General features: G+C 37.6%; 1 protein-coding gene across 1 annotated transcript in view; it reads left to right on the top strand.

Annotated features, from left to right (window-relative positions):
- CRYBG1 (crystallin beta-gamma domain containing 1) overlaps positions 1-21,849 on the top strand; it is a 121,010-nt gene that overhangs the window by 27,648 nt on the left and 71,513 nt on the right. The window contains exon 2 of the mRNA XM_026666620.2: positions 10,986-11,124. Within this exon, the coding sequence (XP_026522405.2) occupies positions 10,986-11,124 (139 nt within the window). The remainder of the gene's footprint in view (positions 1-10,985; positions 11,125-21,849) is intronic.

The raw sequence follows: 21,849 nt of genomic DNA, 5'->3' as shown, positions 1-21,849 counted from the left end.
GGGTCATGTGATCATCTTTTGCGACCTTCTGACAAGCAAGGTCAGTGGGGAAGCCAGATTCACTTAACAACCAGGTTACTAATTTAACAATTGCAGTATTCACTTAATTGTGGCAAAAAATGTCATAAAATGGGGGCAAAATTCACTTAATGTTTCTTTTAGGAACAGACATTTTGGGTTCAATGTGGTCATAAGTTGAGGAATACCTGTATAGAAAATTAAAAATGCAGGTTAATACCCACAAATAAAATCTAGTGAAAGAACAGTTTTTTTAAACTGAGAAAACTTGTCTGTGCCAGAAAGATGGGCCTCTGGCAATGGCATAGCTTCAGAAGGGCCCCTCCTGCAGATCGTTACAGCAGTTTATGATATTAAAAGTCAATATGAGCACTTTAAGTTAAAAAAAATAGCAATCTATTATATTTTAATATAGCTGTGATATAAAGTGTATCCAAAGCCATTTCCACACACTTTTCAGGGATACTGTCTTAGCACATTGCAGTCTTTGAGATGGATTGTAGCAAAGGCATGACATCGTTGTCAAACCTGGATGACTCTGGAAACTATACAGCTTCTGTACTACATATAATCTGTGCAAAGATGCTCCTTAGTATCTAATCTTCAGTAGATTCAGTGACACCTGAAAATATATCCTGCAAGAATAATAACCAGCTTCTTTAGTCATATTTTGTTCTGGTGATTTAAATTAGCCAGGAGAGCAAATGTTGAATAAGTAGGTGATGATCTTTATTTCTAATACAATCTGAAAACATCTGATAGGGTTGGCATGCTCACTACGCCTGCTCTCTGAAATAGCATCCTCCCCAAGAATTGGATGACTGCACCTGTGGCCTTCAAGATCTGTTTTTTTATTCCTTCACACATTGGATTGGGAAGCTAAATACATTGATTTAATAAATAACATATATCCTCAAGAATTGTAAACCCATTGTAAAATTATGCAGGGAGAGGGGAAAGGTATGTTCTTTTATGTGATTAGATAATTGATGTAAATAGCCTCATTTGCAGCACAATCTTAATGGACATTATTAAATGGGGATGAAGTCTGAACAAAGACCTGTTTATTGTATGTGAAGTTTGCTCAGCTGAGGTTTGTTAACTGAGAGGTTACAGGATTAGGAAGAAATTTGGTCATAATAAAATACAGTTTTCATTAGAACAGTTTGTGGGTATGCATGTTGTGTATGGCACTTAATATGGCAACTTCATCAGTGTTGCTTTTTGAAATACTTCAAAATCCATAAGAATACAGTTTGCTGTGGTCAGTATTCTTTTCCCATGGCCAGTAAGATGCATCTAAAAGCACCTACATGCCAAATACAAAGCCAGCAGTCCTTTTAGGTGTTTGCTTCTCAATGTGTGACAGCTTGTCATTACTTTGTTCAATTCCTTTCTTAATCTCTAATGCTTATGTATTATGCTATTTTGTTGTATGCCATGATGATCATTGCCATTATCTTGTGATTATAAATTTTATATTTAATTATAGTTTAAAAGCATTATTTTTGTATTCCCTCAGTGCATGTCTATCAGTTTCATTGGGTGATCTAGACCAGGGGTCTCCAACCTTGGCAACTTTAAGACTTGTGGACTTCAGCTCCCAGAATTCCACAAGTCTTAAAGTTGCCAAAGTTGCCTGGTCTGCTGGCTGAGGAATTCTGGGAGTTAAAGTCCATAAGTCTTAAAGTTGCCAAGGTTGGAGACCCGTGATCTAGACAGAGCCATCCTTCCTCTCTCCAATTGTTACATTATTCATAAGTTTTCATCCTCGTGAAAAATACTGTAATGGGCAATCCTACCTTACAAAATGCATTCAGCTATGGTAATTATTTCCAATGGCTGTTTTTTCTTTATCTTTTTGAGTGGGTGCAAGGACCTGTTTCTTGGCTAATTTAGCAATAATGGTGGGTGATTTATTCTTGGCTGCTATAGCAATAACGATAGCACTTATATACTGAATTACAGTGCTTTACAGCCCTCTGTAAGTGGTTTACAGAGTCAGCATATTGCCCCCAACAATCTAGGTCCTCATTTTACCCACCTTGCAGGGATAGAAGGCTGAGTCAAACTTGAGCCTGGTGGGATTTGAACTGCCAAATGGCAGACAACCGGCAGGCAGCAGAAGTAGCCTGCAGTACTGCATTCTAACCACTGCGCCACCAAGGCTCATATATATATTAATCTTTGTATGCTTATAATTCTTTTTATTTTTTTTAAATTCTATTTACTATCCAGAGACACTTGGTTAAATGGGTGGCCATACAAATAGAATGAATAAATAATAAATACATACATACATACTCATCAAATGCAATGCATGAAGTAATGAAGTAGTCCTTCATTTCCATCCTACCTTGGCACTTAGAAGGAAGTGGAACAATGCACAACATAATGATACAAATTTATATGCTCATTTATATTAGTCTTGAGGAAAAGAAAAACAAGCAAACCAATAATTTTCACTGAAGTCAAGAGGAATAGAAAATAATTATTGGATAGTTAAAGGGTGTTTTATTGACTGAATTGAATAGGAAGTAATTAAAGACAAAATGAACTTGGTAAATCTCATAGAACAGAATCTTGCTCATGGGGAAAAGGTTTGCTGGAGAAAGATACTTTCTCCCTGCTGTTCATCAGTCAGAGCAGTGCAAATATACAGGAACAATTTGTGGTTTACAGAAACCTTACAGGATTTTGGCAGAAGACAAGTTGTAGGAAAGTTTTAATAAAACTAAGATTGACAATGCAACATCAAAGCCTTCTTGTTTGGAATCCTTCTGAGAGGATGTGAGGTAAATATGTACATTTAATAACAGCCAACTTGTGGAGAGAGTACAGATCTGACAATGCGGAAGAGGTAAACTCTTCATCTTACAGTCATCTAATTTTATTGTTTTATGTTATGCCTTTTGAAAAAGCACCTTTGGGACTCTGTTATTTAGTCATATACCTTTCCCAAATTAGTAAAGAGGTTATTACATCTCTGAACAGAGCCACAAACATTCATTTGCACAAGCAGCATAAATAAATATAATAATATATAATCTTCTTGATATCAGTGAACATGGGAGTTATTTTGTTTTCAGGGTAAAAAGATAACAGTACAATAAAGTGTGGTTTATTTTCATTTCAATGTGCAACCTGCGCAAATATATACAAATGCTGCTTGTGCATGTTTTAATATAACCGGATTTTGAGCAAAATCATTAATACAATGACTTTTAAAGTACTCTTTAATTCTTCAGTCTAACTTGTATAAATTGGGTATGGTGTTAAACGATGCTATGCATTTATTTTGCAGTATTTATTAAAGCTGTTTTTAACTTGTTTGGCTAATTGTGCTTCAGAAATATTCATTAATGCCAGGATATACTGTCCCTGGAGTTTCTGTTTCTACTTTAGTGCTGCCTTTGAGCAAGGCTGATTTCAGGCCAAAAGCATGCTTTCATTGTGGTTAGGATAGCTGAGCATGAGTTATTTAGTTTCAGACTATTCATTTGACTCTTAGAAAACCATTTACAGTATAATTTGTCTTATCAGATAGCCATTGTTCAGGGAGCACCTTTTCTGGAAGAGCAGGCTGTTTTACCAAAATCCCAGTAAGCCTCTAAACAGCTTGTGTAAGAAGCTTGCTCAGCATCCGCCCACACTTACTTTTTTTGGCACCATATTTATCTCCTTTTTTACATGAATGCTGGCATTGTTTACATACGGGAGTCTTTTTTTAACGCTTTTACTGTATATTGTGTCAACACTGACAGCTATCTGGCAAAGTACCGTTAATTTTGAAAGTAAGTGAAATACAATACGAAATCATTAACTCTGGGGAGACAGTAAATAATGCTAATTGATTGAATAAGTGAAAAAGCTTATTTTACAAGGTTGGTACATTTGTGGGGGTAATCTTGGAAAGAAAAAAAAAACATTTACATAAATCAGTCAGCAAAATCAAGAACTCATTGAATGCATAACTACAAAGGTGCAATAAAGCCCCTCCCTGGCCCAGACAATTTCAAAAATGCACACACCTTTTAGTGAAAATCCCATGGCAGTATTGTAGTCATATGTCATCACATGATAGCAAGCAGGGGAGAATAGATGTCATTTAAAAAGATACAATCAAGGAAGATATTTTTTTTTCTTTTTATAGCTATGTGAAAGCACCTTTAAAAATTCAAGAGTATTCTTAAAATTGTCTGGGAGTTGGAAAGCTGTGTCTTGTAACATGACAGACAATACATTCAAATTACTATTTCACACAGCATCCAACAGTCTCAGAGGATTTTATTTTTTTAAATTCTATTTACTATCCAGAGACACTTGGTTAAATGGGTGGCCATACAAATAGAATGAATAAATAATAAATACATACATACATACATACTCATCAAATGCAATGCATGAAGTAATGAAGTAGTCCTTCATTTCCATCCTACCTTGGCACTTAGAAGCAAGTGGAACAATGCACAACATAATGGTATAAATTTATATGCTCATTTATATTAGTCTTGAGGAAAAGAAAAACAAGCAAACCAATAATTTTCACTGAAGTCAAGAGGAATAGAAAATAATTATTGGGGGGTTTTCCGGTTTGTCGGCTTCGCGAGCGGTAGGGATTCGCGAAGCTGCGCGATCCCTGCCGCGCTGGCGTTTTGGGGCTCCGACCGGACGGGTGCGGAGCAAGGCTGCCCTGCAGGGGTAGCTGAAGGTAAGGGGGATCCGGAGGAAGGGTTTGGGGTGTTGCAGACCCCTCCTGGCCGGCAGAACCCCCTGTTACCAGGACGGTGCAGCGGGCGGTCCGTAATGGCCGCCACAAAGAAGTTGACAGCCGGGCAAGTATGCGCAGGAGGAAGAAGAGAAAGTTATTGAAAGTAAAAGTTCTTCTTGGTCGACCCAGGGCTTTGAGATTTATCTATTTTAATTCCTGGAAAAGATGGTTTTCTGATGATTTCTTCCACAAGAGAAAAAAAAAGCGGCTATTTTGAGGTGCTGAAGGAAGGTTTACTCTCCCTCCCGACGGAATTAAGCCGGAAGGAGAGGATAAAGAAAATATATAAATTTGGATCTTGTTGGAGGAGATGCCTTGAAGACTTGAGGACAGAAATACAATCTTAATAAGGCTTTAAAATATAGACTTGGATTCTTTTTTTATTTGTTTGATACCACCCCTGGAAGAGGAAGGGGGAATTTTGGCTTGCTTGGATTTATTGAGGATTGCGGATTTTGGGATTGTTTTGCCTTTCTCTCGGAATATTTGGTTGGTGTAAGAAGAAAGAGGAATAAAAGAAAAGAAAAGATTTATTTATAATGGCTTTCCTTTTTGAAGACCTGAGGGATGAATATGAGCAAACAAAAAGCAACCTGCAAAGATGGCATGGAAAAAGCTTTTCTATTTCTAGAAATGGCGCTGGTCAATTACCAACAGACAATGGAACAGATGGAAACGGAAGAAGAACAACAAGGAAGAGACGAAGACGCCATCTTCATTGAATCCCAAAACTTATCTAAGGAAGAAGGAAGGAAGAGAGCAAGGAAAATGAAGGACTTAAGATCTAAAAAAACATTTGAGAAAGAGAAAAATATGATGCAAAGTAAATATAATGATAACAAACAAGAGAAAAAGGGAACACAACAGAGAAGGGATCCCAGCAAGGTAGAGGTTAGAAGAAGAAGGGGGTAGGAAGATTTGGTGGGGGAAGAAAAGAAAGGGAAAGGCGGAGAAAAGCCTCAAAGCTTTAAAATTGGATGGGAGAAGAGGATTTTTTTAGAGACAAAGGATGAAATATAATTTTCTGTAAGAAAGATTCTGCTAAGGTACAGAAGATGGTATTGTAACATTTATATTTGAAATAGTAAATTAGAATGGTTTAAGATTTAATAAGAAATTAAAATGTTGAAGTTTTTAATAATGATTGATTTTTAAAATGTAATAAAATATCGAAGGAAAGGAGGATACAATGTATTTAAACATTTTTGGTGGATAGAATGTACCAAGCAGAACCAAATTGGGTATTTGTTATGCTGAATGTTAATTTTACTAACTTAGGGGAGGATAGAAAGGCATCATACTCTGATTAGTGATTTCAGGAGAAATTTTTTTATTATAAGAAGAGATAGAGAGATAAATGAATGGGCAAAAGATACAAATTTAATGATTTAATTAAGATGGATTAAATAAGATAGAAATGTGAAGAGTGATATGTGCTATTATTTTAGCCCATGCAAAGAGAGGTAACTGGGGCCAAGGTACTTTACTAAAAGATTTTTTTATGTTTGTTTGTGTTTGTTTGTGTTTTATGAGAATATTGGGGAAATTATTGTAGAAAGACAGGGAAAGATTTAATATGTAATGATTTGTTTGTTGTTGAAACTTTTAATAAAACTTGTTTTAAAAAAAAAAAAAAAAAAGAAAATAATTATTGGATAGTTAAAGGATGTTTTATTGACTGAATTGAATAGGAAGTAATTAAAGACAAAATGAACTTGGTAAATCTCATAGAACAGAATCTTGCTCATGGGGAAAAGGTTTGCTGGAGAAAGATACTTTCTCCCTGCTGTTCATCAGTCAGAGCAGTGCAAATATACAGGAACAATTTGTGGTTTACAGAAACCTTACAGGATTTTGGCAGAAGACAAGTTGTAGGAAAGTTTTAATAAAACTAAGATTGACAATGCAACATCAAAGCCTTCTTGTTTGGAATCCTTCTGAGAGGATGTGAGGTAAATATGTACATTTAATAACAGCCAACTTGTGGAGAGAGTACAGATCTGACAATGCGGAAGAGGTAAACTCTTCATCTTACAGTCATCTAATTTTATTGTTTTATGTTATGCCTTTTGAAAAGCACCTTTGGGACTCTGTTATTTAGTCATATACCTTTCCCAAATTAGTAAAGAGGTTATTACATCTCTGAACAGAGCCACAAACATTCATTTGCACAAGCAGCATAAATAAATAAAATAATTTCTTTACATGATTATGATATATATAATCTTCTTGATATCAGTGAACATGGGAGTTATTTTGTTTTCAGGGTAAAAAGATAACAGTACAGTACAGTAATAAAGTGTGGTTTATTTTCATTTCAATGTGCAACCTGCGCAAATATATACAAATGCTGCTTGTGCATGTTTTAATATAACCGGATTTTGAGCAAAATCATTAATACAATGACTTTTAAAGTACTCTTTAATTCTTCAGTCTAACTTGTATAAATTGGGTATGGTGTTAAACGATGCTATGCATTTATTTTGCAGTATTTATTAAAGCTGTTTTTAACTTGTTTGGCTAATTGTGCTTCAGAAATATTCATTAATGCCAGGATATACTGTCCCTGGAGTTTCTGTTTCTACTTTAGTGCTGCCTTTGAGCAAGGCTGATTTCAGGCCAAAAGCATGCTTTCATTGTGGTTAGGATAGCTGAGCATGAGTTATTTAGTTTCAGACTATTCATTTGACTCTTAGAAAACCATTTACAGTATAATTTGTCTTATCAGATAGCCATTGTTCAGGGAGCACCTTTTCTGGAAGAGCAGGCTGTTTTACCAAAATCCCAGTAAGCCTCTAAACAGCTTGTGTAAGAAGCTTGCTCAGCATCCGCCCACACTTACTTTTTTTGGCACCATATTTATCTCCTTTTTTACATGAATGCTGGCATTGTTTACATACGGGAGTCTTTTTTTAACGCTTTTACTGTATATTGTGTCAACACTGACAGCTATCTGGCAAAGTACCGTTAATTTTGAAAGTAAGTGAAATACAATACGAAATCATTAACTCTGGGGAGACAGTAAATAATGCTAATTGATTGAATAAGTGAAAAAGCTTATTTTACAAGGTTGGTACATTTGTGGGGGTAATCTTGGAAAGAAAAAAAAAACATTTACATAAATCAGTCAGCAAAATCAAGAACTCATTGAATGCATAACTACAAAGGTGCAATTAAAGCCCCTCCCTGGCCCAGACAATTTCAAAAATGCACACACCTTTTAGTGAAAATCCCATGGCAGTATTGTAGTCATATGTCATCACATGATAGCAAGCAGGGGGAGAATAGATGTCATTTAAAAGATACAATCAAGGAAGATATTTTTTTCTTTTTATAGCTATGTGAAAGCACCTTTAAAAATTCAAGAGTATTCTTAAAATTGTCTGGGAGTTGGAAAGCTGTGTCGCTTATCACATGTAACATGACAGACAATACATTCAAATTACTATTTCACACAGCATCCAACAGTCTCAGAGGATTTTCTGGTGAGAAAGTGTAATTCCCCCCCCCCCCCCAAATCCAATGAATTGTAACATTTAATACATTGTGACAGCCCTACAATGGAAGAAAATAGCAAGCAACTGGTTAATGCAGCAGATGTACAACCTGGTTTTATAAAGGCATGCAATGCCACCATGTGGCAAATGATGGGATTTAAATCTGTTTTGTTTTTTTCATAGCAAGTTTGTTTTATTTTATTGTGGTGTGCTCCTTCAAGAAGCCCTATGTGTGTGTTTGTGCCTTTTTTTTTTTACCAAAGCACCTGAAGGCAGGACAAGAAGCAATGAATGGAAACTAATCAAGGAAAGAAGCAACTGAGAACTAAGAAGAAATTTCCTAACAACCAGTGGAACTTCAGAAGTTGTGGGTGCTCCAACACTGGAGGCTTTCAAAAAGAGACTGGACAGCCATTTGTCTGAAATAGTATAGAGTGTCCTGCTTGTGAAGGGGATTGGACTACTAAAAGACCTCCAAGGTCGCTGCAAACTCTGTTATTTTATGTTCTTTGTTCATAGCCGGACCTACTGATTCTGAACAATCCATCTTTTTAAGGACACTCTTTAAGTGATGATTAGATTTCAGATGCAGAGGATTCTACAGATTATCTAGAGTCACTTAAACAGATTTCAGGGCAAATCACAGTGTGAAGAGAGCATTAGTTGCTTTTGTTGCTGAGGCACTCTGACCATATTTGTCTTCCTAAATCAGTGGATTTAGATTCTATTCATCACGATATCCTTCTAGACTGGCTGCAAGATTTGGGAGTAGAGGGCATTCTTCTGTGGTTTTACTTTTCTTTGTATCTACTTACAATCAGTGCTAACAGAGGGGGAAGATCAAATCTACATCCTGTCATGTTTTGGGCATTGCAGTGCTCTCACTTCTGTTTAACATTTGACTCAGGTTTAATCCTGACATGACTGTGTGACTGCAAATATTATTAGGTCCCTGGCTCAGACACCACCTTAGAAATGGATTATTGCAATGTGCATGACATGGGGCTGCCTATGAAAACCATCCAGAAACTACTGCTCATCTAGAATGCAATGGCCCAGACAATGATGCCCGTGCCTCATTTTGTCTATGAGGACTACCTTGGTTACTATAGGTAGTCCTCAACTTACAACAGTTCATTTAGTATCCGTTCAAAGTTACAGCAGCACTAAAAAGAGTGACCTATGACTGTGTTTCATACTAATGACCATTGCAGCAGCTTTTCCCATGGTCATGTGATCAAAATTCAGGTGCTTGGCAACTAACTCATATTTATGATATATATTTTTTAAAAATATTTGAAGCACAATTATGTTTTAATAGACAAATACAAAATTTTATCAAGGAAAAATATTACCCACCAAAACCTAACCTCAAAAATGCCATAAAACATATATTAATTCATTTATTAAAATTTATTTTCATTTCAGTTTATTATATTATATTGCTACAAGGCAGGTTTAATATTAGATATTCTATTTAACTTATTTTGTTATAGCAAAAACTAATTTTATGTACCACATAATGAACATTACTTTACCCTTTTCTATTTTTTAAAAAAATTTCTAGGGCTTAAATACTCAGTGCTTAGTAGAATCAATTCACTAGATGGCAGACTTTACCAAATATTTAAAGATTTCAATCTTCCTTGTTACATCCTAAGGATTGTTCCGCAAAGTTTTTCCAAAGCAAATTGTGATGAAAATCTGGACAGATTCAGGAGCAGCCTGGGGAATCATTGGTTAGGGTTTCATTGGAATCTCTGAATAGTGATGGAAAATGAATAGTGAACTCTGCCCTCAAGCTGTGATGGAAAACTCAGATCAAATAAAAAGTAGCTTGGGGCTCTAATGTCAGCTGTTCCTGAGAAACATGATGAAAAGTAGTTTGCAACCAAGCAAACAGCATGACTCTTTTAATGCCAAGACAACAAATATATTTTATGGAACAGTTGCAAGCATCTGATAGAGCTTACTTTGAGTATATGCTGTTTCATTCTATATATCATCTTCAGTAAGATTATACCCCCTTCAAGCCAAGCTCTATCCCTGCTCTCTTTATGGCACACCAAAGTTGTTTTCTTCCATAGTTTGCAAGGGGATTGCCATTATGTTTTACCATTTTTTTCCATATGGAGTTATCTTTTTTTCATGCTTTATCCTGTACTTTCTGCCATATTTTTGAGTGCCCAATCTAACCTAAAATCATGACTTTGCAAACACTTTTATCTTTGCAGGGATAAACTGCACGGGACAGCTTTGGTTTTAACTAGCCTTCTAAATATCAGTAGGTCTGGCAGACTTCCCTACAAATGAAATTTCATTAGACCAGTGCTGCCATGGGAAAGTTCTGCTAGTGTTTCACATCATCAGTCTAACATCTTTAAATTATGGAATCTAGATAGGGCTTGTTTTGTGCAAACAGAAAGAGGATGTGTACAGCACTGAAGAACAAACTGAGGAAATTACTATAATTTGGTGGATTGAATTATCTGCATCATCTAAAGAATTGATGATCATAAACTGCCTAATAACTGCTTTTTAACTACCCCATAGGCATTGTGGTAAGTCATTTCATGCTCTTGCTTGAGTTTTCAAAAAACTTTAAAAAAACGTTTAAAAAACTTTAAACTTTTATATAATTCAATGTAAATGTAATATTCCAACTTCTCTTAAAACAATTTTTTAAATCTATTTTTCAGCTATTTTGACATGCCTGATATGCAGTATGCGGCTCAGGAAAAACAGCAATCTCTGATTCCAACAGAAAATTCACAGTTTGCTTATGGTATCTCAATGGATTCAATATCTTCGACTACATTGCCATCCTCATTTACAAAGGTAAGATTCGATTAAAAGTATTTGTACTACATTTTATTACAGAAAGAAAATCTCTGAATATATTCTAAATTCTGAAATAACTTGTTTTGACAGAAACAAAAGAAGCCATCTATTTTTGTCATTTGCATAATATAAAGTACAAAAATTCATTATTTTTCATCTGTTGTGTGTTCTTGTATTGTTGCAGTTGAAGCTGAAGTAGTCATTGACCGATAGGACATTGAAGGAAATTTTAAAATGTTTTTTCCATTTTTTTTTGCACAAATGAATTATTGTGATAGATTTAGATGGAGGAATTGGTATATTATCCATCTAATGTCTATTCTTATTCAGTCCTATGAAATTAATTGATTGGGTTGTCTTACATCTCCATTGTATATTGGAAAACATTGTTTTTGTATTCATATCATCTTATTTATATAAATATGACAGGGAGTAAGCAGGAACAAAGAGTACTGATTATTTCTCTTCTAGTATGGAAAATAAGTGTGTAATTATCTTAGAAGATATTTACGATAAGTCTTAAAACTGACTACTGTTGAGGTATTCTCCATTAGGAGAATGAGTGCACTCAGGGAAACGTAGTGAGAGTGATGTTGAATAGCACCCGACTAGCATACAGATACACTGAATAGTAAAATGTAGGTTTTACTTCCAGTAAATGGGTAAACAAAGTCCAACAAACAGTCCAAATCATACACGGTTAAAGCAGTTAGTATCAGTCCAGGGATAATCCAAAAACGAAGTCAAGTATCATAAACAGAGTTCAGTAAACGGAGTTTGCTAACAGTTGCAAAACTCACAGCAATCCAAGTAGAATGACGATCAGGCAATATGGCAAAACAGGAAATGCAAGAAGAACAAACCAGGTTTCTGGCTCCATCTTATGGCCGTTGGAGGAACCTCAGCCAATCACATTTACAGCATTCTCTTAAAGATACAGTATTAAATGACTATCCTGGTTTATATATTTCCAACCCAACTGTTAGGTGACTATCATTCCTAACAACTACTTTGCTTTTTGCTGGAAAATTAAGCCATAAACATAACAAAAAGAAGACTGCATAGAAACTAATTTGTAGTGCTTTTCAAAGTGTAGTTCTTTGAAAACAGGAGACAGCAGAACAAATGACGACCCTCATTCTGTCAAGGACCTTGGAGTAATCATATCGAATGACCTACATGCCAGAGCTCACTGTAACAGCATTGCCCAAAAAGCGTTAAGAGTTGTAAATCTAATCTTATGAAGCTTCTCCGGTAATATTGAATTGCTAACTAGGGCATACAAAACCTTTGCTAGACCAATACTCAAATACAGCTCATCTGTCTGGATATCGAACATTAATACAATTGAGCGAATCAAGAAGTACTTCACGAGAAGAGTACTACACTCCTTGCTCGCAACAGAATACCCTATATCACCAGGCTTGAAATTTTGGGCTTGGACAACCTAGAATAGTGATGGCTAACCTTTTCATCATCACGTGTCAAAAGTGCACCCATAATGCAACGTGTGTGCGACCTCCCCGCCCCCCCATGCATGCCATGTGACCCCCGCACATGCACCGTCCCCTGTGCATGTGCGCATGCCTCCCATGCATGAATCTCCCCCAGCATGTGCGGCAGATACCCAACAATCAGCTGGCTGGCGGGGGGAAAGTGAGCATACGCAGTGGATCAGTTCCGGGCAACAGCTCACGTGCTGGCAGAAATAGCTCTGCGTGTCACTTCCAGCATGCATGCCATAGGTTCGCCATCACGGACCTAGAACTAAGCTGCCTACGGTTGGACCTAAGTGTAGTACACAAAATTATCTGCTACAATGTCCTACCAGTCAATGACTACTTCAGCTTCAACCGCAACAATCCAAGAGCACACAACAGATGAAAACTCAATATAAACCTCTCCAAACTTGATTGCAGAAAGTACGTCTTCAGCAACAGAGTAGTCAATGCCTGGAATGCACTGCCTGACTCTGTTGTTACATCGTCAAACCCCCATTCCTTTAACCTCAAACTATCTACTATTGACCTCACCCCATTCATAAGAGGTCTGTAAGGGGTGTGCATAAGTGGACAATTGTGCCTACCGTCCCTGTCCTATTGTCCCCATTTATTCGTACCTATTTCCTGTATTCATATTCATGTTTATTCTTATACCTATTATCTTGTAAGCGATTGACAAATAAAAGAAATAATAAATAAAAAATGAAGCATGCAGGATAAAGGTTGATTCTTTCACTGGAAGCTCATCTATATATGTATCATCTGTCACTTTACAATACAAAAACCTGTATGGCTTGGTGAACTGCATTTTTATATTATGCATGTCTTCAGCTCAGAACTAACATGAAGTGGGAATTATAAACATTTAAGCAGTTGTTTTTATAGTTTGAAGACTCCTACCTTGTTCATGTCATGCATACGTACATTATGTTGAACTGGAATATAGAAAATGGCTCCATGTCTTTGCGATAATAAGAGACATTTAATATGAAGCTTGTTCTGTGGAACTTCTAAACAGGTAAATGCTTTTCAGAGAATTTTGGTAGTTGGGAAAGACTTTAAAGATGGACTTTCCCTTCGGAACACTTGGTTGGATAGCAAGTATATTTTCTGATTCTTTCTTTTTTCATGCAGCAAGTAAATTTTTGATTATTATTATAACACAATTTATATGATCAGTTTGATTGATTGATTATGAGCCATTGACTCGTTTCCAATTCCTAACAACCACTTACATAGATTTTCTCCATAGTGAACTGTTTGTAAACTGGTCTTTCAGATCTTCCAACATTGTACCTATTGTCACTTTAACTGGGTCCACCCACCAGGCTACTGTTCATTCTCTTCTCTTTCCTTCCAGCTTTCTCAGCATTAGAACCATTTCAGGAGAGTTTGGTTTTGCATAATGAGTCTGAAATAGGAAAGTTTGAAAGTTTAAAAGATGAAAGTTTAAAGAACTTGCTATAAAACGTTGATCAAGACGTTGTGTGTATCTTTTCATTATTTTAAATGTGTAATTAAATATCAGAACCTGAAATTCCAGGGTGATAATTCTATACAATTAATTTACATATTGTAATATACTGCATTCTTTCCTTAAAAACTATAGTTTTTGTTTCACTTTTATTTCTGTTTTCAGTATTTCTTGCCCAAAATACCCAAAAAAGCTATTTGTGTAACCTTTATAGTTCATAACGAACAGTTGCACTATGTTTTCTTTTGTTGGCAAACCAGATCAAGACTACTTTCAGTTTTCCAAATAATACAATGAAATAGGCAGTTGTCACATCCTTGCTTTTTGATGTAATAAATGTTTACCTCCAAATGTAAGTTTCCTTTAATTTTGCCCTATCATTGTTCTCTTTTATTTAACCTACCTATGACATCAGTATTTTGTATGATCTCCTTATGGTATGCCAAAAGTTCCAGGATTCCTCCCCCAATGTTATGATTTTGGCTGGATGAGTGACTTCCCAAGGTGGCCAGACGAATGTACTTTTCATATTTCAATCCAAAGCTAGGTAAACATTGTATCTAGCAGAAGATGAGCACAGCACAGGACTTATTTTATGTATTTAGTTATTAACATAATTTCTATACTGTTTCAATCTCATCATGGTATATTTCTAAGAATCTCAAAACAAAATTTTAAAATATAAGCAGTACATAATAAATTATAATTTTCTGAATTTAACAGCCTAAGGCAGGTCTAGTAGAAAATTTAAGTCATTTGTGGCAGTGCTTTTATTGGGCACTCTGTGCTTCTGGCTATACTTTATTATGGTCAATATCTAGCTTTCTTTTTATGTATACTGAATTTTCATCAGGTCTTTGTATCTATTGACCAGAAATTCTGTGGAGATCATTTGTGCATTGCAGTAAGATAAAAATAGGTAAAGCTGAAGGTAGTGTATTTAATGTTGATATACCTATATCAACAACCACAATTGGGACCAGAATTTCCATTTCTAAATAATGCAGTTGTAAAGTGTGATGTCACATGATCATATCGCTCAACAGCGGTAATCACAGCAATCCCCATTGCTGTTGTTAACCAAATTCCATCAGACTTCAGCTGAGGACCTACCCCACCCCAGTTACAGACTTGGTCCCTCGAGACTCAAGTCTTAGTGAGGTGCCTCATCTTAAATTCTCCCTCACCTATCTACTCCCCCATCTCTACCCTTTTGGTTGCCTTGCACCCTGCCTTGCAGGGCAGTAAGTTGCATTAGAACTGAGTAGCTCTGGAGCTGCTTGTCACACTGAAGATCAGAGGCCTGTTGGTGCACCACAGGTCTGAGACTGCAAGACACCCTTGAGCCTCAGTGCAGTGCAAAGTTGCAGGCACCCTTGGAAACTTCAGCCATCCCAGCAGCACAGTACAAAGCCACAGTGCCCGGAAAGCCCCAGCCACTCCAGCAGCACAGTGCAAGGCCAAAATGTCCCTGGATGTGCCAGCAGCATGGTGCAAAGATACAGTGACCTGAGAAGCACCAGCTGCCCAAACTGTGTGGTACAATACCATAGCCACCCCGAAAAACCTCAACCACTGCAACCTAGTCCCAGCTGCCCTTGACACCTTGCACTCTAAAATTCTTTGTTTTCCAGCTGATCTTCACAGGTTTGCTGTTCCTGCTGCTGTTGAAGCATGCCCACCCTAACCCTTCACAAGGCAACTGCTGGCCACATGAGGCCATCACTCCCACGTTTTGCAAGGAAATCACCTTGATGGAGGAGTTAGGTGGTTTTCAGCACCCCTTTACAAACATGTTGACAAACGCCTGGATTTTGATCACATGACTGCAAGGGCACTCCCGAACTCCCACATTTGGAGATGACATAGAACAGTGATGGCTAACCTTTCCGTCCTTGTGTGCCAAAAGTGTGTGTGCCAGCACCCATAAGGCAATGCACGCGGAGGAGCCCACACCCCTGTGCATGCGCGCATGACCCCCCCGTGCGTGCACAGCACCTCTCTGTGCATGCATGCGTGACCACCGTGCACCCTGCATGTTTTTCCACATGCACGTGCGTCTCCCCACACATGACCCGCCCCCCCATATGTGCAGCAGCTACCCGATGATCAGCTGGCAGGCGGGCGGCATGTGTGCATGCGTAGTGGGACCAGCTCCAGGGCTACGTCTTGCGTGCCAGTGGAAATTGCTCTATGTGCCACTTCCAGCACACGTGCCATAGGTTCGCCATCACGGACATAGAATTCACATCTTGTCAATGAGCGAGCAAAAGCTGGTTGGGTAGCAGACTGCTTTTCCAAAGGTAACCAAGATTGCCAGAAAGGATTACTTCTTGTGCTGAGAGGTATCTGAAGTTCTTATAATCCTCTTAAAACTCAAGCATTACTCAGGTAGACTGACAATTAAGATTCTAGAAATGATTCCGAATGATTTAGCAGTCAAGTTTTTTAGCTTTTAATAACATGGTTAATTCTTCTAAAGTATTGTTTATATTATCTATTTTACTATACATGTAAACATTATGCCTCACGTTACATCATTATACATTATTTTTGATTTGTGGGTTGAAATATTATATTTATTGAATGATAATTATATTACATTATTATACATTCAGTAACATATTATCTATTAAATTATATATTTAAGTAAAGGTACAACATTAAGCAAGCTATGCATGTAAGCATTATTTTAATACAAGAATTTGTAGGGTTTCTCATTTTGTTGCAAACAGCATATTTAGTCTTCTCATGTGTCATTATGAGATGAAATCAATTTTGTTAGTAGCTTTAATATACTTTAAGATCCTTCTGTACTTAAGTTTTTCCTTATTAATGAGATACTAGTTTAGGAAAGTAAAACTATTTTCAACATGATTTTTCATTCTACTGAGTTTCATTTATCCACAGGATGCACTATAGGTGTGGTACTGGTTTGTTACATATCATGTTGCATACTAATGTGATAGCCTGCATTAAAATCATATTATTTGGTATTACAGTGCTTATTTTGTGTGACCAAGAACACCATTTTATTAAATGGTTCTAATTGAGATGTATTTTAATAGCACTTTTAATACAAGTAGTTACCACCATTTTAGGCAATGACCTAATTATAGCTCATCGGGCTCTTGCAATATTTTTTTCCCTGGGGCATGTTTGAGTCATGGCCTTCATCTCAACTCCACCCTATCAGTGAGAAAAGCTTAAGTCATTTTTAGTTACATTGGTGTTTAAATAGAGTTTTTCCTCTAAGAACAGCATTCAATAATATCTGCTAGTATGCAAAATTTGTTACCTTATGCAGAGATGAAGTTAGGTGACCGTAGTGGGTGTGTCTTATTATTTTAGGCTGATGTGTGGATGCTCCCTCCTCTCTGATTCCTTTAGATCTGCAAAGCAGTGGTCCTCTGCTGACTATTTCTTACAATAAGGGCATGTCTTTCTATACAGGTAGTCCTCAACTTACGACGACAATTGAGCCCAACATTTCTATTGTTAAGTCAGATGTTTGTTAAGTGAGTTTTGCCCCATTTTACAGCCTTTCTTGTTACAGTTGTTCAGTGAATCACTGCAGTTGATAAGTTAGTTACCCAGTTGTTAAGCGAATCTGGTTTCCCCATTGAGCTTGCTTGTTAGAAGGTCGCAAAACCCTGGAACACAGCAATGGTCATAAGTATGAACCAGTTGCCAAGCATCTGAATTTTGATCATGTGACCATGGGGATGCTGCCAAGGTTGTAGCTGTGAAAAATGGTCATAAGTCACTTTTTTTAGTTTAGTTTACTTTATTGTTATTGCACCTCGTACAACGAAATCAAACACCATCTTCAGTGCACATCATGACCATGACCATGAAAATAAACACAAACACATATCCTTCACTCTTCACACATTGAACTGGAAACCCCCGACATCACACCAACACTGCACTATACAGCAGAATTCAAAAGAGCTACTGCCCTGGGATAGAAGCTGTTTTTCAGCCTATTGTCCTTGTTTTTATTATTCTGCATCTGAATTTTGATCATGTGACCATGGGGATGCTGCCAAGGTTGTAGCTGTGAAAATGGTCATAAGTCACTTTTTTAGTTTAGTTTACTTTATTGTTATTGCACCTCGTACAACGAAATCAAACACCATCTTCAGTGCACATCATGACCATGACCATGAAAATAAACACAAACACATATCCTTCACTCTTCACACATTGAACTGGAAACCCCCGACATCACACCAACACTGCACTATACAGCAGAATTCAAAAGAGCTACTGCCCTGGGATAGAAGCTGTTTTTCAGCCTATTTGTCCTTGTTTTTATTATTCTGTACCGTCTGCCAGATGGTAATAGTTCAAAAAAAGGGTTCCCAGGATGAGATGGATCTTTGAGAATGTTTTGAACTTTCTTAAGGCAGCTTTCAGTGCCATTGTAACTTTGAATGGTCACCAAATGAACTGTTGTAAGTTGAGGACTACCTGTACAGCACAATATCACAAATGGATATCATCGCTTGCGAGCCTTTCAAAGTAGTCAAGATTCGGCAGGCCACACCCAAATTCACATGATATATAAAAGCAGGTAGACAGGAAGCACAGTAAGATTCTGTAAGATTCTGTAATTATAGCCAATCTTAATACAAATAATACTTTGTAGTGTTTGTTTCTCGTCTTGTTTTGTAGGGCTGACAACAGGAGTTGCTAAGAGTCATGGAATCTATTTTCCTTTGTTAGCATCCCCCATCTCTGAGTCAAACCTACATTCCATCACTCCATTTTATGGAATGGTAGAAAGTGATGGTTCGTAAGAATTGCACAATAATACTAGTCTAAACAATACAAGCATTATTGTAAGTGGTGTAAGATGAGACACGAATGGCATAACAGGTGAATGATGGAATCTCTCTTTCCCCTCTCCCTCCCTCTCTGTCTCTCTCTCACACACACACAAAATAAGGAAAATGAAAGAGGTTTGAGATCTTAAATAAATGTGCTGCTTGTGATTCAAATCCATTTGTGAATCCGAACAATGATTTTATAAACATGCTTTATTTAATTTGAATTGTGACAAGTTGAGGCATTGAAGCAAATGCACAAGAAACCTAGAGATGATGGATGGAATGCTATGCAATTAGACCAACCTCATTCCTGCTACGATGTCATGATTGGCAGATGTCTTTCCCACCATGCTGAAGGAGGACTGCAAAAATGTTCAACTGGTAAATTTGCACTATATATGAATAATCCAAATGACACCATCCAGGAGCAAATCAGGAGAGAGGCAATAAAAACAGGACAAGGATTTGGAGTTGCTGGCAATAAATTCCATGTTGATAGTTTTTGCTAACTCAAATATATTAGATCACATTTTAACTTCATGGTAGGAAAAGGTCCTTAAAGGAGGCATTGTCTCTTTCAACTTAAGGAATGTCATTTTTAAAACAATATTTGTAATTACTTTTAGATGATGCACATTTTTATTTAAAGAGTAAAAGAAAAATATTTCCTAATTCTCAAAAAGATATAAGCAAACTATTTGATGAACCCTTTCCTATTTGATGGTGAGCCCCAGCCATCTGCAAGATTCAATTGAGGTTGTTCCTGAAGGCCTGGTGCATTGTGCAACTAAAACTTTAGTTACTGCTTCCAATGATAAGACAGCGGAGGTTTTGGATTATGTTTTTGTGGTTTTTCTCTGCTCTCAGGGCTTTCCTTGTTTTACAAAAGAGGTGAGGGAGATAAAATGGAGAAGAGACACTTAGAGTGGTTCTGGAGAAGCAACAAAGAGTGAATCTAATTAAGCACGAGCCAAACCATTAAAGGCATACTTTATGGCAGCAAAACTTCAGCATATTTTCACTCTTATTGCATCCATAGACTGCCATCCAAACTGCGTTGTTTAGAGCAACTTGGTTCCTCCTCAACAAGGCAAAAGTAGAGATTCACTTGTGAGGATTATATCCTAGGCATCTATCAGATAATTTGAATTCACTCAAAATTTGGGTTTGATCATGAAGCAGGTACATGGAGTTCACTGAGACCTGTTCTTGCTTGGCTACCTGGGAATTTGATCCCATTAGTCTTGAGAAAGTACATAAGTTTCTTGTGTTATCAACTAATTAGGTAGATTTCCTGAGGGGTGACACACAGTTGTGAAATCAGCCTTGAGATGGGGCAGTCCTGCCAATGCTTAAGGGGGCAATAGTTTGGCCCCTTATAAAGAAGCTGTGATGACCCGGGGTGGGGCACAAAAATAACAAAGTCACCAAAGTAGATAAATTCCCGTTAATGCCTCCAACTTGGCCCTCGATGTCCAGTTATCCTCGACTGGAGATCAAACTCTTCCAAAAACAGTCTACGAAGGGAAGAAATGCAGTCCGAACTGAAAGTAAAGATAATTAGAAATAAAAAAACCCAACACAAACCACACTGAAGTAATTAACACGACAGGCCAGGATGATAAATTGCAGACTTCCAAAAGATAATGCAGCACCCACAGTTGGGAGGACGGCAAAACCCAGATAAGCCTTGACAAAGATAATGCATGCTTTGCTTCCAGCAACTTTGCCATGCACAGTTTGCCCTTTTAAACAGTCTTCCCAGCTGCAGCCCATGAAGGGGGTCAGGGTCCCCTCCTCCCTGCAAACCATGTTGCTCCCTTATCCATTCCTCCCTGCGTGCCCTAGGATGAAGATGGGGTGGGCTTGGGTCTTCCTCTGAATGCCCAGCTGGCCTGTGCCCTTCCCCAGTTTCCTCCACAGGCACCGGAGCCACATTCCCACTCCCTGTCAGCTGTTCTGCCTCTCTCAGAATCAGATTCCAACTGGGGCATGACAGAAGCCATTAAGAGATGGTTCATCTTGGACAATTTCTGTCCTGTCTCCAACCTCCATTTTTGAGAAATATGGTTATGCTGAGGTGTTACAGCCTCAGGGTCTCTTAGTTGGATCTTAGACCTGTGCTTGGGATCAAAATAGTATTGAATGAGTTTGTGATAACCTCTGATGTAAATTGATGGGGAGCATGATATCTTTCTGACCAGCTATATGCTTTAGAATTGAGGTGGGGGGGCATGGTGTTTTAGTGATTCTTCTTCTTAGAAAGAAGGTAAACTACAATTGAGAAAAAGAAAGAACTACAATTGAGTCGTCCCTTTCCATAGGGGTTCTTTATCTAACTTTACTGGCAATGGCACGTAAAATAGGGTTTTAAAGAAATTCCAAAAGCTTGACTCAGTCTGGAAAAGTCATTCTCCCATGAACTGTTCAGAGCATCCAGAAGTGGGAGGTGCTTCAGTCTCTTTTGGAAAGGCTGGACTTAAAACTCCGGGACGCTCCTCCTCCTCCACGGGACACCTCCCCAGCATCCCCCAGTTTTAGCTCAGCCTTCATGGTAAGAGGTTATGTACTCCCTGACTCGAACGGTTTTCTGATTCAGGTTTGCTCTTGGGTTATTTCGGCTTGTAAAAATCTTCCCCAGTTAATTTGGCGTTTTCAAGGCTTGTGCCTCTATTAGGTTATCTCGATCAGTTTAAAAACAGTTTCTTTGTAACTAAAAGAGCCTGCCACTCTGCAGGCAGCCTGAGGCTCAGGCAATTACCTTATCTAACTTTCCGATCGTCTTCTCTGCGATCGTAGTGGAGTGCTCGCAGCCGCGGCTCACTTCGCCTTGCCGTTTCGTCTGACAGGAGCATTTATCTCAAAAGTTAGAGCATCAGCAGCAGCGGCTTGTTAGACTGCTCAGGCATTA

Source organism: Notechis scutatus, chromosome 1, assembly GCF_049901735.1.
Source record: "Notechis scutatus isolate UNSWTSFEM ecotype Mainland chromosome 1, rNotScu1.2, whole genome shotgun sequence".
Taxonomy (NCBI): Eukaryota; Metazoa; Chordata; class Lepidosauria; order Squamata; family Elapidae; genus Notechis; species Notechis scutatus.
The sequence above is the reverse complement of the archived record's forward strand: the minus strand, read 5'-3'. Positions and strand labels throughout refer to the sequence as shown.